Source organism: Somniosus microcephalus, chromosome 13 (assembly GCF_052327205.1).
Source record: "Somniosus microcephalus isolate GS21.2 chromosome 13, FLI_Smic_1.0, whole genome shotgun sequence".
NCBI lineage: Eukaryota > Metazoa > Chordata > Chondrichthyes > Squaliformes > Somniosidae > Somniosus > Somniosus microcephalus.
The window spans coordinates 197,973,917-197,992,332 of NC_140999.1; the positions used below are offsets into that span (position 1 = coordinate 197,973,917).

Sequence of the window (18,416 nt, forward strand, 5' to 3'; positions counted from 1 at the left end):
GGGTGAAAACCAGCATGGATGGGCAAGGAGTGAGGGCCAAACAATGGGAGGGGAGATTTTCCTGGCGGGGGGGCGGGGTCACTCATAATGCCAGTTGCAAGAAACGGATGAATATGGGAGCAATTAACGGGGCAATGAGAACCCCAAGGCACTGAAGTTGGAAACACAAATCCAGTTGATTCGAAACCATGAGGCAGGTACCTGACCTGGAGACCCACTCTACAGTCAGCAGACACCAACCACCCTGCTTCTCACCCAGTTGTGTTTCTCCCCCACAGTTCTGACCACTCTGCATCAATTAAAGCTCTTTCCAGTTGGTTTCTCGAGTTGCCTGGTGAATTAGCAAACATGGCCCTGCGCGATATGTCCGAGTTTGGGGAGGCAGCCATTTTCCTGAGGAAAAGCGACAAGGAATTAATGGTTTTGCAAACCATAGCCTTCGACGGTAAGGAAGCATCTTCATCCATCGTGACAGTTGATTTCAAATGAGTGAGTTGCTACGTCCACTGTCTTCTCAATCGGGAGACAGGCTGAATGGTGCAGCCTGAGCAATGTTTATCTGATTGCCAGTCCAGTGAGTGAGGGCACCAGGTGAGACTGAGCCACACATAGTAGGGAGGCTCCAGGTTTAATCCCTGGGCTGTGCTGAGTGATCTGAGCTGGTGATGGGAGATGGTGTGGGGAGCAATTAGCCCCCGCGCCCTTGGCCTGAGGAGGGCTCCTAATCCCCGATCACTGTCCAGTGACCTCTGCTGTTTGCAGGCAGGTGTCATGCCTCCCATGGTCTGCAGCCTGCCATTTGGTGAAATGTGAGAATGTTTGTGAAACTGACCCGAGATGGGCTGACATGGACAGTGACATAGAGTCATAACGGCACAGAAGGAGGCCATTTGACCCATCGAGTCCGTGCCGGCTCTCTGTAGAGCAATCCAGTCAGTCCCATTCCCCCGCTCTATCCCTGTAGCCCTGCAAGTTTATTTCCCTCAAGCGCCTATCCAGTCTCCCCTTGAAAACATTGAGTGTCTCCACTTCCACCACTTCCGTCAGCAGCGAATTCCAGGTCATCACCACTCGCTGCGTAAAAAAGTATTTCCTCACTTTCCCCCTGTATCTGTTGCCCAGAACCTTAAATCTGTGTCCCCTAGTCCTTGTACCATCAACTAGTGGGAACAGCCTTTCCCCGTCTAGCCTATCCAAACCCGTCATAATCTTATACACCTCTATCAAATCGCCCCTCAACCTCCTTTGCTCTAATGAAAACAAATCCAGTGTCCCTGCACACTCTTTAAAACTGTGCCATTAAGTGTATATTGTCTCTCCCTGTTCATTCTGCCAAAATGCATCACCTCACACTTCTCTGTATTAAATTCCATCTGCCACTTGTCTGCCCATTCTGCTAGCCTTTCTATGTCCTGTTGCAGTCGATTGATATCATCCTCACTGTTTGCCACACCCACAAGTTTGGTATCATCGGCAAATTTAGAAATTCTACTCTGTATTCCAATATCCATTTATGTATATCAAAGAAAGTAGTGGCCCCAGCACTGACCCTTGGGGAACACCACTGTCTACCATCCTCCAGTCTGAAAAACAGCCATTTACCACAACTCGCTGTTTTCTGTCCTTAAGCCAATTCCTTATCCAAGCTGCCACTGACCCACCTATTCCATGAGCCTCAATTTTGTTAACCAGCCTTCTATGTGGTACTTTGTCAAACGCCTTCCGAAAATCCATGTAGTCAACATCCATTGCATTCCCTTCATCAATCCTCTCTGTTACTTCATCAAAAAATTCAATTAGATTAGTCAAACATGATCTGCCTTTTACAAATCCATGTTGGCTCTCCTTAATTAGCTTAAACCTCTCCAAATAACTGTTACTTTTTTCCTTGATTATTGTTTCTGAAACTTTACCCACCACTGATGTTAAATTGACCAGCCTGTAGTTACTAGGATTGTCCTTACATCCTTTCTTGAACAATGGTGTCACATTTGCCACTTTCCAATCCTCAGGCACCTCCCCCGCATCTAGGGAAGATTAGAAAATTATGGCAAACCCTTCTGCGATCTCGTCCCCCAATTCCCTTAGCAACCTGGGATGCAAACCATCTGGACCAGGCGACTTGTCCACTCTAAGCATACCCAGCCTTTCTAGTACATCCTGTCTATCAATTTTCACCCCTTCCATTGTTTCTACCTTTTCCACTTCTACTGATATTTTGTCAGCATCCACCTCCTTAGTAAACACCGATACAAAGTACTCATTGAGTATTCTAGCCTTTCCCTGCGCCTCGAAGCATATATCACCTTCTTTGTCTCTAATAGGCCCCACCCCGCCTCTTACTACCCGCTTACTATTTACATGCCAGTAGAAGATTTTTGGGTCCCCTTTTATGTTAACCGCCATTCTACTCTCATAATCTCCCTTTACCAATCTTATTTTCATCTTCACATTCCCTCTCAAGTTATTGTATTTGGTCTGGTTCTCCCTTGAAGAATTCACCTGACATGTATCATACACCCTCTTTTTTTTGTTTCATCTTCTCTATCTCCCTCGTCGTCCAAGGAGCCCTGGCTTTGGTTCCCTTACCCTTCCCTCTTGTTGGAATGTACCTAGCCTGCACCTGAAACATCTCCTCCTTAAAGATCACCCATTGTTCCGTTACAGTTTTTCCCGTCAGTCTTTGGTTCCATTTTACCCTGGCTAGATCATAAAACTATTCCATTGAATCCAGCAGGTGCTGATAGGTGTAAGGGCAGGTTTCTAACCAATATTCTGCTCAGTCCCTAAGACTTTCTTTGTAGAATCATAAAATCATAGAATGATGCAGCACAGAAGGAGGCCATTTGGCCCATTGTGCCTGTGCCGGCTCTTTGAAAGAGCTCTCCAATTAGTCCCACTCCCTGCTCTTTCCCCAGAGCCCTGCAATTTTTGCCTTTTCAAGTATTTATCCAATTCCCTTTTGAAAGTTACTATTGGAATCTGCTTCCACCGCCCTTTCAGGCAGCACATTCCAGATCATAACAACTCACTGCATATCATTCTAGTAAATCTCCTCTGCACCCTATCTAAGGCTTGACATCCTTCCTAAAGTGCGGTGCCCAGAATTGGACACAATACTCCAGCTGAGGCCTAACCAGTGCTGCTTTTGAACTCGATTCCTCTATTAATAAAGCCAAGGATCCCATATGACTTTTTAACAGCTTTCTCAACTTGTCCTGCCGCCTTCAAAGACTTGTGTACAAACACCCCCCGATCTCTGTTCCTGAACACGCTTTAAGCAGAAACTATAATAATTTTTCTCAGAATGAGAGTTGATGTAATAATTCAGATTTCATTCTTGGCTATTCTCGGTCCTTAGGCAAGAAGCGGTGCTGGATTCCTGATGAGAAGGAGGCTTATATGGAAGCTGAGATTAAAGACATTGCTGGTGGCAAGGTCACCGTGGAAACCAAGGCTGGGAATGTAAGTGGGAAGCTGATTGGTAAACCGCCCACCTTGCACAAGGGCATTTGACAATCCTACTGTCCAAGGTCCATCCACTGTCCGGGGTCCATCCACTGTCCATCCACTGTCCAGGGTCCATCCACTGTCCAAGGTCCATCCACTGTCCAAGGTCCATCCACTGTCCAGGGTCCATCCACTGTCCAAGGTCCATCCACTGTCCGGGGTCCATCCACTGTCCAAGGTCCATCCACTGTCCAAGGTCCATCCACTGTCCGGGGTCCATCCACTGTCCGGGGTCCATCCACTGTCCAAGGTCCATCCACTGTCCAAGGTCCATCCACTGTCCAAGGTCCATCCACTGTCCAAGGTCCATCCACTGTCCAGGGTCCATCCACTGTCCATCCACTGTCTAAGGTCCATCCACTGTCCAGGGTCCATCCACTGTCCAGGGTCCATCCACTGTCCAGGGTCCATCCACTGTCCAAGGTCCATCCACTGTCCAAGGTCCATCCACTGTCCAGGGTCCATCCACTGTCCAGGGTCCATCCACTGTCCAAGGTCCATCCACTGTCCAAGGTCCATCCACTGTCCAGGGTCCATCCACTGTCCAAGGTCCATCCACTGTCCGGGGTCCATCCACTGTCCAAGGTCCATCCACTGTCCAAGGTCCATCCACTGTCCGGGGTCCATCCACTGTCCGGGGTCCATCCACTGTCCAAGGTCCATCCACTGTCCAGGGTCCATCCACTGTCTAAGGTCCATCCACTGTCCAGGGTCCATCCACTGTCCAGGGTCCATCCACTGTCCAGGGTCCATCCACTGTCCAAGGTCCATCCACTGTCCAAGGTCCATCCACTGTCCAAGGTCCATCCACTGTCCGGGGTCCATCCACTGTCCAGGGTCCATCCACTGTCCAAGGTCCATCCACTGTCCAAGGTCCATCCACTGTCCGGGGTCTATCCACTGTCCAGTGTCCATCCACTGTCCAAGGTCCATCCACTGTCCAGGGTCCATCCACTGTCCAGGGTCCATCCACTGTCCAAGGTCCATCCACTGTCCAAGGTCCATCCACTGTCCGGGGTCCATCCACTGTCCGGGGTCCATCCACTGTCCAAGGTCCATCCACTGTCCAAGGTCCATCCACTGTCCAGGGTCCATCCACTGTCCAGGGTCCATCCACTGTCCGGGGTCCATCCACTGTCCAAGGTCCATCCACTGTCCAAGGTCCATCCACTGTCCGGGGTCCATCCACTGTCCGGGGTCCATCCACTGTCCGGGGTCCATCCACTGTCCAGGGTCCATCCACTGTCCAAGGTCCATCCACTGTCCAAGGTCCATCCACTGTCCAGGGTCCATCCACTGTCCAAGGTCCATCCACTGTCAAGGTCCATCCACTGTCCAAGGTCCATCCACTGTCCAAGGTCCATCCACTGTCCAGGGTCCATCCACTGTCCAGGGTCCATCCACTGTCCAGGGTCCATCCACTGTCCAGGGTCCGTCCACTGTCCAAGGTCCATCCACTGTCCAGGGTCCATCCACTGTCCAGGGTCCATCCACTGTCCAGGGTCCATCCACTGTCCAAGGTCCATCCACTGTCCAAGGTCCATCCACTGTCCAGGGTCCATCCACTGTCCAAGGTCCATCCACTGTCCAAGGTCCATCCACTGTCCAAGGTCCATCCACTGTCCAGGGTCCATCCACTGTCCAGGGTCCATCCACTGTCCAAGGTCCATCCACTGTCCAGGGTCCATCCACTGTCCAGGGTCCATCCACTGTCCAAGGTCCATCCACTGTCCAGGGTCCATCCACTGTCCAAGGTCCATCCACTGTCCAAGGTCCATCCACTGTCCAGGGTCCATCCACTGTCCAGGGTCCATCCACTGTCCAAGGTCCATCCACTGTCCAAGGTCCATCCACTGTCCAGGGTCCATCCACTGTCCAGGGTCCATCCACTGTCCAAGGTCCATCCACTGTCCAAGGTCCATCCACTGTCCAAGGTCCATCCACTGTCCAAGGTCCATCCACTGTCCAGGGTCCATCCACTGTCCAGGGTCCATCCACTGTCCAGGGTCCATCCACTGTGCCCTCTTCATGGATCGAAGTGACTTCTGAACGAGTCTAAGTTTTTCACCTCAGCCAAGTTTTCAGGTGTTGATCTCTTTATGTGAAAAAACCCCTCCTGATATCAGTTCTGAATTTTCCCTTCGGTCCCTTGTCCTTCTGTCATGGATTAGCTTGGCTCTTGTTCCAGATTCATCTTTTCTAAAGGTCTATCATCATCTTATAACGTTTGTTACTTTCAAGGATGAAGAGATCCTGTTTCGCTAGTCTTACCTCATATCTCAAAGCCTGGTGGCACTTACACAGCCTCCAGTGTTTGAATGTTCCTCTTAAGTTGATAACCAAAACTGGACACGTAACTCAAACCTCAGTCTGAGCTGATCCCTTTAAACTCTCCACCCACCCACTGTCAGCTCAGCATTCATTGTTTTGTTAATTGTTGCTCTGCAGCGATATGATGTTACGCATTGGGTCTGCAAACACTCACAGATGTCTGTCATTCTACACCATTTAGTGATGTGCCCAGTGCGATTTTATCCAGTTTAAGGGATTCTTGCTGCCCTTTAGAGATCTTTTACATGCAGTCAGGTTAATCCTCAACATGCTTGTTTTATTTGCTTGACAAATGCTTTTAGTTGTGTTTCTTTCTCTCTTTTCATTTCAGACTGTAACAATTAAAGAAGATGATATTCAGACGATGAACCCACCCAAGTTTGATATGATTGAAGACATGGCCATGCTGACTAACCTCAACGAAGCATCCGTGCTTTCCAATCTCCGTCGGCGTTACAGTAACTGGATGATCTACGTAAGAATGGCCCGTAGGCCTCAGGTGCTGAATGGCACCAATTATTAGAATTAAATACTTTTAACAAAATGGGACTTGTGAGTTGAGGAGCCTCGGCCTCACGGTGAGAATTTCCTGATCTGGTTCAACTGAGAAGAGAAACTGGAGTCTGCAGAGATGGCAGGAAAGGTGAAAGGCCTCGTCATGTCTGGCAATCTTTGACCTCCTCTGGCAGCCTAGGGGCAATCAGAGCTCCCGCCTCTCACCTTCTAGGCCAGGCAGACAAAGAAAAGGGGAAAATGTACAAAAATAAAGGGGCGACTTGGCCAAATACCCCCGCAAATATTCCTGCCTTCAGGCCACTCAAATGGGAAACATGGCCTGATGATCTACATCCTAGGGTACTTAAGGAAGTGGCCCTAGAAATAGTAGATGCATTGCTGGTCATCTTCCAACATTCGATAGACTCTGGAACAGTACCCATGGATTGGCGGGTAGCTAATGTAACCCCACTATTTAAAAAAGGTGGTAGAGAGAAAATTGGGAATTACAGACCAGAAAGCCTGACATCGGTAGTGAGGAAAATGCTAGATTCCAATATAAAAGATGTAATAGCAGAGCACTTGGAAAACAGTGACAGGATCGGACAAAGTCAACATGGATTTACAAAAGGTAAATCGTGCTTGGCTAATCTACTGAATTTTTTGAGGATGTAACTGGTAGAATAGATAAGGGAGAACCAGTGGATGTGGTGTATTTGGACTTTCAGAAGGCTTTCGATAAGGTCCCGCATAAGAGATTAGCATGCAAAGTTAAAGCACATGGGATTGGGGGCAAGGTACTGACTTGGATAGAGAACTGGTTGGCAGACAGGAAGCAAAGAGTTGGAATAAACGGGTCTTTTTCCGAGTGGCAGGCAGTGACTAGTGGGGTACCGCAGGGATCGGTGCTAGGACCCCAGCTATTCACAATATATATTAATGATCTAGACGAGGGAACTAGATGTAATATCTCCAAGTTTGCAGATGACACAAAGCTGGGTGGGTGTGTGTGCTGTGAGGAGGATGCAGAGAAACTCCAGTATGATTTGGACAGGTTGGGTGATTGGGCAGATGCATGGCAGATGCAGTATAGTGTGGATAAATGCGAGGTTATCCACTTTGGTGGCAAAAACAGGAAGGCAGATTATCATCTGAATGGCAATAGATTGGGAGAAGGGGAAGTGCAATTAGACCTGGGTGTCCTTGTGCACCAGTCGCTGAAGGTAAGCATGCAGGTGCAGCAGGTTGGTTAAGAAGGCAAATGGTATGTTGGCCTTCATAGCGAGAGGGTTCGAGTACAGGAGCAAGGATGTCTTGCTGCAGTTGTACAGGGCCTTGGTGAGACCACACCTTGAGTATTGTGTGCAGTTTTGGTCGCCTTATCTGAGGAAGGATGTTCTTGCCATGGAGGAAGTGCAGCGAAGATTCACCAGACTGATACCTGGGATGGCAGGAATGACGTATGAGGAGAGGTTGGGTCGATTGGGCTTATATTCGCTGGAGTTTAGAAGAATGAGAGGGGATCTCATTGAAACTTATAAAATTCTAACAGGACTAGACAGAGTAGATGCAGGAAGAATGTTCCCGATGGTCAGGGAGTCCAGAACCAGGGGTCACAGTCTAAGAATAAGGGGTAAGCCATTTAGGACAGAGATGAGGAGGAATTTCTTCACCCAGCGAGTGGTGAACCTGTGGAATTCTCTACCACAGAAGGCAGTTGAGGCCAATTCATTAAATATATTCAAGAAGGAGTTAGATATATTTCTTAAGGCTAAAGGGATCAAGGGATATGGGGAGAAAGCAGGGACCGGGTACTGAATTTGGATGATCAGCCATGATCTCATTAAATGGCAGAGCAGGCTCGAGGGGCCGAATGGCCTACTCCTGCTCCTATCTTCTATGTTTCTATGTTCTGACTCACTCGCACTGTGGGGAAGAAGTCAAATAATCAAACCCCTTTCAAACTGGGGACTGGGACCTGGAATGCAGTTGGGGGCCAGGGTCAGGGGATCGGTGGGTTGGGGGTCAGGGATTGGGGGTCAGGGGTTGGGGGTCAGGGGCTGGGGGTCAGGGATTGGGGGGTCAGGGTGTCAGGGGCTCGGGTTGGGGGGTCAGGGGTTGGGGGTCAGGGCCGGGGGCAGGGCCTGGGGTCGGGGGCTGTGACTGGGAGTTCCCACTTCACTGGAGGCTGGTGCAATGAGAGAATGAGGGTATATCAGTCTCCAGAAGGACACAAATAGGGTCCAAACCAGGGGGTCTGCCCCTGTGAAGCAGCCTGGCCCCTGAAGGTATGGCAGGGAATCTTTTATGAAAAAGTTTGGGAGAGAGGAGGTATTCTGTGTGTCTCGGGAACATGGGGGCAGTGGTTGCTCGGCAGCCCCTGATGTGGTTAGGTCAGCTGCTGACCCCACGCAACTGAGGTGCCCTCACACTGATTCACCAGGTCAGCTCTAGGAGAACCAGAGGTTGGGTGATTGGGCAGATGCATGGCAAATGCAGTATAATGTGGATAAATGCGAGGTTATCCACTTTGGTGGCAAAAACAGGAAGGCAAATTATTATCTGAACAGCAATAGATTAGGAGAAGGGGAAGTGCAACGAGACCTGGGTGTCCTTGTGCACCAGTCGCTGAAAGTAAGCATGTAGGTGCCGCAGACGGTTAAGAAGGCAAATGGTATGTTGGCCTTCGCAGCGAGAGGATTCGAGTACAGGAACAAGGATGTCTTGCTGCAGTTGTAGAGGGCCTTGGTGAGACCACATCTTGAGTATTGTGTGCAGTTTTGGTCGCTTTATCTGAGGAAGGACGTTCTTGCCATGGAGGGAGTGCAGCGAAGATTCACCAGACTGATACCTGGGATGGCAGGAATGACGTATGAGGAGAGATTGGGCCGATTGGGCTTATATTCCCTAGTTTAGAAGAATGAGAGGGGATCTCATTGAAACTTATAAAATTCTAACAGGACTAGACAGACTAGATGCAGGAAGGATGTTCCCAATGGCAGGGGAGTCCAGAACCAGGGGTCACAGTCTAAGGATAAGGGGTAAGCCATTTAGGACTGAGATGTGGAGGAATTTCTTCACCCAGAGAGTGGTGAACCTGTGGAATTCTCTACCACAGAAGGCAGTTGAGGCCAATTCATTAAATATATTCAAGAAGGAGTTGGATATATTTCTTAAGGCTAAAGGGATCAAGGGATATGGGGAGAAAGCAGGGACAGGGTACTGAATTTGGATGATCAGCCATGATCTCATTAAATGGCAGAACAGGCTCGAGGGGCCGAATGGCCGACTCCTGCTCCTATCTTCTATGTTTCTATGTAACCAGTGGGGTAATTCTGGTGTAAACTCTGGGATCACAGCCCATGGATTTTCAGGCTATTTCCTGAATTCTTTCCTTTATCTCAGACCCCCACTTCCCTCAGTTTTCACCCCGTCTTACAAAACTGCAGGCTTTAAAACCCAAATTTCACATCACGTGAATCCTGATTTACCTGTTACCTCTTTTACCACTTTAACTCTCGGTGTCCTGAAATTGTCTCAATATCTAAAATAAACTCCTTCCACAGTGAGGCAGCTAATGGCCACGCTCACTCTCTGACATCCCGGGGAAATGGCAAACACTTTTCACTTCCAACACCGTCCATCCATTGGGAGCGAGAGGGCCGATTTAGCTCCACTTGTAGGACTGTTTCCTGTTGTGTCCAGAATCACTTAGCAAGCAATAAAAAAACAGACAAGTATGTAAAAAGGAAGAGAGTAGCAAAAGCTAGCGTTGGTCCCTTAGAGGCTGAGACAGGAGAAATTATAATGGGGAACAAGGAAGTGGCAGAGACTTTAAACAAATATTTTGTATCTGTCTTCACTGTATAAGACACAATACCAAAAATAAAGGGGAACCAAGGGGTTAATGAGAGTGAGGAACTTAAAGTAATTAATATCAGTAGAGAAAAAGTAATTGAGAAACTAATGGGACTAAGCTCCAGAATTCCCTGTCTAAACCTCTCCGCCTCGCTACCTCTCTTTCCTCCTTTAAGACGCTCCTTAAAACCTACCTCTTTGACCAAGCTTTTGGTCATCGGCCTTAATTTATCCTTAGGTGGCTCAGTGTCAAATTCTTTGTCTTAAAATGCCCTTGTGCAGTGCCATGGGATGTTTTACTACATTAAAGGTGCTATATAAATAAAAATATAAGTTGTTGTACAGGAAACACAGAAAATTAGCAGGCAGGCACAGCAAGCAATTAGGAAGGCAAATGGCATGTTTTTTTTTTATTCGTTTATGGGATCAGGGCGTCGCTGGCAGTGCCAGTATTTATTGCCCATCCCTAGTTGCCCTTGAGAAGGTGGTGGTGAGCCACCTTCTTGAACCGCTGCAGTCCATGTGGTGATGGTACCCCACAGTGCTGTTAGGTAGGGAGTTGCAGGATTTTGACCCAGCGATGATGAAGGAACGGCGATATACTTCTAAGTCAGGATGGTGTGTGACTTGGAGGGGAACTTGGAGGTGGTGGTGTTCCCATGCGCCTGCTGCCCTTGTCCTTCTAGGTGGAATAGGTCACGGGTTTGGGAGGTGCTGCCGAAGAAGCCTTGGCGAGTTGCTGCAGTGCACTTTGTAGATGGTACACACTGCAGCCACGGTACGCTGGTGGTGTAGGGAGTGAATGTTTGAGGTGGTGGATGGGGTGCCAATCAAGCGGGCTGCTTTGTCCTGGATGGTGTCGAGATTCTTGAGTGTTGTTGGAGCTGCACTCATCCAGGCAAGTGGAGAGTATTCCATCACACTCCTTACTTGGTGGAAAGGCTTTGGGGAGTCAGGAGGTGAGACACTCGCCGCAGAATACCCAGCCTCTGACCTGCTCTTGTTGCCACAGTATTTATGTGGCTGGTTCAGTTAAGTTTCTGCTTAATGGTGACCCCCCAGGATGTTGATAGTGGGGGATTCGGCGATGGTAATGCCATTGAATGTCAAGGGGAGGTGGTTAGACTCTCGCTTGTTGGAGATAGTCATTGCCTGGCACTTCTGTGGCGTGAATGTTACCTGCCACTCATCAGCCCAAGCCTGAACATCGTCCAGGTCTAGTTGCATGCGGGCACGGACTGCTTCATTATCTGTGGAGTTGCAAATGGCGCTGAACACTGTGCAGTCATCAGCGAACATCCCCATTTCTGACCTTATGTTGGAGGGAAGGTCATTGATGAAGCAGCTTGAAGATGGTTGGGCCTAGGACACTGCCCTGAGGAACTCCTGCAGCGATGTCCTGGGGCTGTGATGATTGACCTTCAACCACTTCAACCATCTTCCTTTGTGCTAGGTATGACTCCAGCCAGTGGAGAGTTTTCCCCCCGATTCCCATTGACTTCAGTTTTACTGGGGCTCCTTGATGCCAGACTCGGTCAAATGCTGCCTTGATGTCAAGGGCAGTCACTCTCACCTCACCTCTGGAATTCAGTTCCTTTGTCCAAGTTTGGACCAAGGCTGTAATGAGGTCGGGAGCCGAGTGGTCTTGGCGGAACCCAAACTGGGCATCAGTGAGCAGGTTATTGGTGAGTAAGTGCCGCTTGATAGCACTGTCGATGGCACCTTCCATCACTTTGCTGATGATTGAGAGTAGACTGATGGGGCGGTAATTGGCCGGGTTGGATTTGTCCTGCTTTTTGCGGACAGGACATACCTGGATAGTTTTCCACATTGTCGGATAGATGCCAGTGTTGTAGCTGTACTGGAACAGCTTGGCTAGAGGCACGGCTAGTTCTGGAGCACAAGTCTTCAGCACGATAGCCGGGATGTTGTCGGGGCCCATAGCCTTTGCTGTATCCAGTGCGCTCAGCCATTTCTTGATATCACATGGAGTGAATCGAATTGGCTGAAGACTGTCTTCTGTGATGGTGGGGACCTCGGGAGTAGGCCGATATGGATCATCCACTCCTGGCTGAAGTTGGTTGGAAATGCTTCAGCCTTGTCTTTTGTACTCACGTGCTGGGCTCCACCATCATTGAGGATATGCTTGGAGCCTCCTCCTCCCGTTAGTTGTTTAATGGTCCACTACCATTCACGACTGGATGTGGCAGGACTGCAGAGCTTTGATCTGATCTGTTGATTGTGGGATCACTTAGCTCTGTCTATAACATGCTGCTTCCGCTGTTTAGCATGCATGTAGTCCTGTGTTGCAGCTTTCCCAGGTTGGTACCTCATTTTTACGCCTGGTGCTGCTCCTCACATGCTCTTCTACAATCGTTGTTGAACCAAGGTTGATCCCCTGTCTTGATGGTAATGGTAGAGTGAGGGATATGCCGGGCCATGAGGTTACAGATTGTGGTGGAATACAATTCTGCCGCTGCTGATGGACCACAGCTCCTCATGGATGCCCAGTTTTGAGCTGCTAGATCTGTTCTGAATCCATCCCATTTAGCAGTGGTAGTGCCACACAACACGATGGAGGGTGTCCTCAGTGTGAAGACGGGACTTCATCTCCACAATGACTGTGCGGTGGTCACTGCTGCCATGGACAGATACATCTGTGACAGGTAGATTGGTGAGGACGAGGTCAAGTAGGTTTTTCCCCTCGTGTTGGTTCTCTCACCACCTGTCGCAGGCCCAGACTAGCAGTTATGTCCTTCAGAACTCGGCCAGTAGTGGTGAGTAGAGCCGCTCTTGATGATGGACATTTAAGTCCCCCACCCAGAGTACATTCTGTGCCCTTGCTACTCTCAGTGTTTCTTCCAAGTGGTGTTCAACATGGCGGAGTACTAATTCATCAGCTGAGGGAGGGCGGTAGGTGGTAATCAGCAGGAGATTTCCTTGCCCATGCTTGACCTGAAGCCATGAAACTTCATAGGGTCTGGAGTCAATGTTGAGGACTCCCAGGGCCACTCCTTCCCGACTGTATACCACTGTGCCGCCACCCCTGGTGGGTCTGTCCTGCCGGTGGGACAGGACATACCCAGGGATGGTGATGGAGGAGTTTGGGGCATTGACTGAAAGGTATGATTCTGTGAGTGTGACTATGTCAGGCTGTTGCTTGACTAGTCTGTGGGACAGCTCTCCCAATTTTGGCACAAGTCCCCAGATGTTGGTGAGAAGGACTTTGCAGGGTCGATTGGGCTGGGTGTGCCGTTGCCGTGCGCGCAGCCAGTGCCGAGTGATCTGTCCAGTTTCATTCTTATTATTTTGTTTCATAGCGGTTTGTTACAACTGAGTGTCTTGCTGGGCCATTTCAGAGGGCAGTTAAGAGTCAACAAGATTGCTGTGGGTCTGGAGTCACATATAGGCCAGACCGGGTAAGGACGGCAGATTTCCTTCCCTAAAGGATCCCCGATGTTGGGAAGCCTGCAGCAGAAGTCTAAAAATTGGAAAAAGCCTCTTAACTGCCTGTTAACTGGCAGTTAAGTGGCTATAATCCACTTCCCGCCGCTAGGAGTCAGGGGACCCAACTCCCGGGAAGATTGGTTGGAGGCAGGTTGGGAGCGGGTTTGGGACCCGCTCCCATTCTTTTTGATTTTCCCAGCAGTCTCGTCTCCAAACCCGCCTCCTCAGGGCTGGTAAAATCCAGCCCAATTTGAGTATATTCAAGGCTGAGATAGATAAATTTATGGACTCTGGGTATCAAGGGGTATGAAGATCGGGTGGGAAAGTGGAGTTTTGGGGGGAGAAATTCAGTATCGCCCCATTTGGGGCGCAATTATCGGCCTGGAGCAAAGATTAACGCCTGCCGCTAATTATCGCCTCCGACTGCAAACTTGGCTTTTATCGCCCCTGGAGGTGATTGGAGCGCTAAATCAGACGCTTCACACCTCTCTTAAGGCGCAAAGGCCGAGGAGCGAGGCGCTACCTCAGAGTACTGGCGAAGCTCATGATGAACACAGACACAATGGCGCCGGCCAGTTCTTAAAGGGGTGGGTTCATCTTACTCTCCATCCACATCCTGCTCATTGCAGCCTTGAATCTCGGCCTGGAGAGACCTGTACATCAAATCTGCTGGAAAGAACAATGGAGAGAACCAAGGAAAGAGCTCAGAGTGCAGCCCCCACAGTCTCTTCTAAATCGATACAAGGGCAAATCAAAATGAACCTGCAAAGTGTTGCTCAGTACCCAAAACTCCTTCACACAGCGTTGAATCTCTCCAGAAGTCTCTCTCTCTCTCACTCAGAATGCGTGGTGCAAAAATGTCACCAACAAAAAAAGGCAGGAAGCGGTCACCTTTAAATAGCGCTCCCCCAGTCCCTTCCTGACTGCAAAACGCTCCCCTCAACCTGTCGTTGCTAGTGGCAGGCGGTAAGGCAGGGGGCGCCACTCAATATCCGCTCCGGGGCACAACCGGGGCGTTGCGCACTCGACTGACGTCACGATCAGGAGATCGTGGCGGTAGTGTTTAGCGCCGCTGCAAATTGTCTAATTTCGTGAGCAGCGCAAACATCGCCGCGCACGGGTGCTAGTTGCTTTGCGCCCCATTAGCGCCCTCTTAAGGCGCTAACGGGAGGCGCAAACCAACTGAATTTTTCCCCCATAGAGTAATAACGGCACAGAGGGAGGCCATTCGGCCCATTGAATTCATGCCGGCTCTCTGTTGAGCAATCCAGTCAGTCCCATTCCCCCGCTCTATCCCCGTAGCCCTACAAGTTTATTTCCCTCAAGTGCCTATCCAGTCTCCCCTTGAAAACATTGAGTGTGTCTGCTTCCACCACTTCCGTCAGCAGCGAATTGAGGTTGAAGATCAGCCATGATCTTATTGACTGGCGGAGCAGGCTCGAGTGGCCTTATGGCCTACTCCTGCTCCTAATCCCTATGTTCTTACATGGATTAAGACAGCCCAAACTTTACAGAGGATCCTTGTAGCCAACAAACAGAGACCATTTCAACTCCGGCAGTCTGGGCAGGATTTGAATCCAGGTCCCAGAGGTAAAAGGCCAATCAGCTCACCTCATGTCCCCATCTCTTAATAAAGGTAACATTGATTAGGAACTGTTCATCTAATTCTGCCTCTTCCTTCCTCACAGACATACTCTGGGTTGTTCTGTGTGACTGTGAACCCGTACAAATGGCTCCCGGTGTACAACCCTCAAGTGGTCGCAGCTTACAAGGGGAAGAGACGCTCTGAGGCCCCCCCTCACATCTACTCCATTGCTGACAACGCGTACAACGACATGGTCCGCAGTAAGTAGAACCATCATTGGAACCTCTACCGAGACTGGGAAATGTGTGTAACTAAACCACGCAGAGAACGATGGCACATGGATTGGGATAGCTGATCTCAGGTGGGCATTGAGTTATACTGCGGGCTGTGAGTATCAGTGAATGGTTCACTGTATTGGTATGGTGAGAGTTATACTGCGGACGGTGAGGAGACAACAGGCTGGGAAGAGTCATTAATTATAATTCCATTTTTTCAGATCGGGAGAACCAATCAATGCTGATTACGTGAGTCCTTAACTTTCATATTTTAATAATAACATTTGTAAACTAATCCTCACAAATATTTAAAGCAGAAATTAAAGACGGTTAATTGATAAGGGCTGAGAATTTTTGCTTTGAGTGAGAGCCCTGCGCACATTCTCAAATATTACTCAGAACCCTTGTGTCCTATCAGCATTATCCAGATCTGAGTGGGAATAATAACACTCAGTATAATCCCAAATATTCATCTTGATCAAGGCTTTTCCAACTTTCATGCTCATGCTTTGATTTTGGATTTTGCTGTGGTGCCATTGTCACAGAGGATGAAAACTGGGCTGCATGGCTGAGCTCTGACTATGAAACATTGTGTATTTATACGACATAATACGGTGTTGCTCTTTAACACACCCTGTGTTACTGGGTATAACACTCCTGAATATATATAATATAATAACACACCCTGTGTTACTGGGTATAACACTCCTGAATATATATAATATAATAACACACCCTGTGTTACTGGGTATAACACTCCTGAATATATATAACACACCCTGTGTTACTGAATAACACTCCTGAATATATATAAATAACACACCCTGTGTTACTGGGTATAACACTCCTGAATATATATAATATAATAACACACCCTGTGTTACTGGGTATAACACTCCTGAATATATATAATATAATAACACACCCTGTGTTACTGGGTATAACACTCCTGAATATATATAACACACCCTGTGTTACTGAATAACACTCCTGTATAACTTTAATATATTAAAAATCTGACATCTGCACACACTTCCTGTTTACAGACCCTTATTTCCTAGTGTCACATTATAACATTCTATTTTGCCAACTTCTTTTTAAATTTCTGTCTACATTTATAATGGGAAATTCCTATGTAAACTTGTCATGCTGTAATTACACTCTCCGGCCAAAAGTGGCACTGTAGTGCCTTGGTCTTGTATCTCCCATCTCCTTGGCCTGTACTGCAGAGAAACTCCTACATGCCGACCCACTCGCTGTACCTTTCACTAACTATAAATAACAACATTAAATTAAAGTATTATGTAAGAATAAGCAGCTTGAAATGGGGACTGAATTAGGTTTGACCTCGAGTCCCACCTTCTGGCCCCACTTCACCGGAAGTCTCCACTTGATGTCGACTCCCCGTGTGAAGTGCCCAGGACATCGACTAGTTTAATGATATGTTTTGCTGCTGTCACTGCAGATTATCCATGGGGTGTAATGTGAGGTAAAGCTGATTTTTGTTATTGGTGAATCTGTAAAATAATTTCACTGATTCCCCCCAAAAATGTTCCAACTCTTTGTGTGGCTACTTTGGTTCCCAAACATCTAAATATATAGATCCCCCCAAAAAATGTATGATATAATAAACATATAAAATATTAAATGGTTATGGAGCCAGCGTCAGGCTGTTTGCAGATGTAAGTTGGGGCTGGGCGCCTGTTTGAGGCCCCCCCTGTAAAGTGGGTCCATTCTGAGCACAGCCAGTCCTGAGCCGCCTCCATTTAGAAAACCTTAAAGGGAATGCTACAGCCCGCCACCAACAAGGGCAGTTTGTTAAAAAATACTTACATGAATGTGGAGCAGCAGGGCAGTACTGATTCCCCCGACCCCACTGCAATGACAAAGATTGATACCGACCCCCAATTCGCCTATCCCGAAACAGAGATAGACAGACAGAGAGACACACACAGAGACAGATAGGCAGACAGACAGAGAGGCAGAGAGACAGACAGAGGGACCGACAGCAGACTGCCCAAATTATAACACACTACGCTGTGTGCAGAATATAAAGACACCGCTTATTCAGCACAAAAAGAGACTCATCCTTTTAAAATCTGAGAATAAGAAACCTTGATTCTTTTTGTATTTGATAATTTTGATGATTCAATGAATATTTTCTTGCTTAATTTTGACTTTTTTGGGGTTTAACTTTTTCACTTTTTTCCTTTGCTGGTTTTGTCTGCCCAGTGGTGAGTCTGGAGCTGGGAAAACCGTGAACACGAAACGTGTTATTCAATACTTTGCAATTGTTGCTGCCTTGGGCGATGCAAGTGGAAAGAAGGGCGTAAGATCAACTCTTTCAAACTTCTTCACTTTTTATTTTGCATTTTTTGCCTTTTTCTTTAAAAACTATTTTTGCCTCCGTTTTGCTTTAACATGCAGTAATTTATACGATTGTACTTTACAAAGTAAATACTTTTTGCCCTAAAGTTTCTTTTTCCTCTTTTGTATATTTTTAAAACAAAACTTTTTAATATAATTTTTTATCTTTGTGTTTTTGTGATTTTTCAAAATAAAATTGCTGATTTTTTCAATGAAGGAAAATGTTAACATTTTATTTAATCAGAAAAGGATTTATTTTGTTCTCTTTCTTTCTTTTCCCTCCAAGTCCCAGCCGGCCACAAAGACTGGGGTAAGATTGCTCGGTGTGGCTGATGTGTCTGTCAGCTTGTGTCCGTGTGCTTTGTACATCTCCACACAACGTGAGAAAACAGCAGTGGGAAATGCTGCTACTGCCCATCCCTTACTCCAACATCTAGGGAACATTCACACTTTGGGTGCACAGAAGGAGGCCTTTCAGCCCATTGTTCTTGTGCTAGCTCCACATCACTCTAATTCCGATTCCCCATCTGTCCCTTAATATATTCCTT

The 18,416-nt window shown here is 47.9% G+C and overlaps 1 protein-coding gene across 2 annotated transcripts in view; it reads left to right on the top strand.

The window, feature by feature from the left end:
• The first annotated feature begins 254 nt into the window (after window positions 1-254).
• Window positions 255-18,416, top strand: part of LOC147108966 (myosin-7-like) — a 145,063-nt gene continuing 126,901 nt past the window's right edge. Inside the window, exons 1-7 of one of the 2 annotated variants that reach the window (XM_086005960.1) lie at window positions 255-445; window positions 3,362-3,465; window positions 6,173-6,316; window positions 15,330-15,486; window positions 15,723-15,750; window positions 17,734-17,830; window positions 18,155-18,178. In XM_086005960.1, coding sequence (XP_085862086.1) covers window positions 349-445; window positions 3,362-3,465; window positions 6,173-6,316; window positions 15,330-15,486; window positions 15,723-15,750; window positions 17,734-17,830; window positions 18,155-18,178 — 651 coding nt within the window. In that variant the 5' untranslated portion in view covers window positions 255-348. Of the gene's footprint in view, window positions 446-3,361; window positions 3,466-6,172; window positions 6,317-6,457; window positions 6,485-15,329; window positions 15,487-15,722; window positions 15,751-17,733; window positions 17,831-18,154; window positions 18,179-18,416 lie in introns of those variants that run through there. The other variant, XM_086005961.1, reaches the window with a different exon arrangement.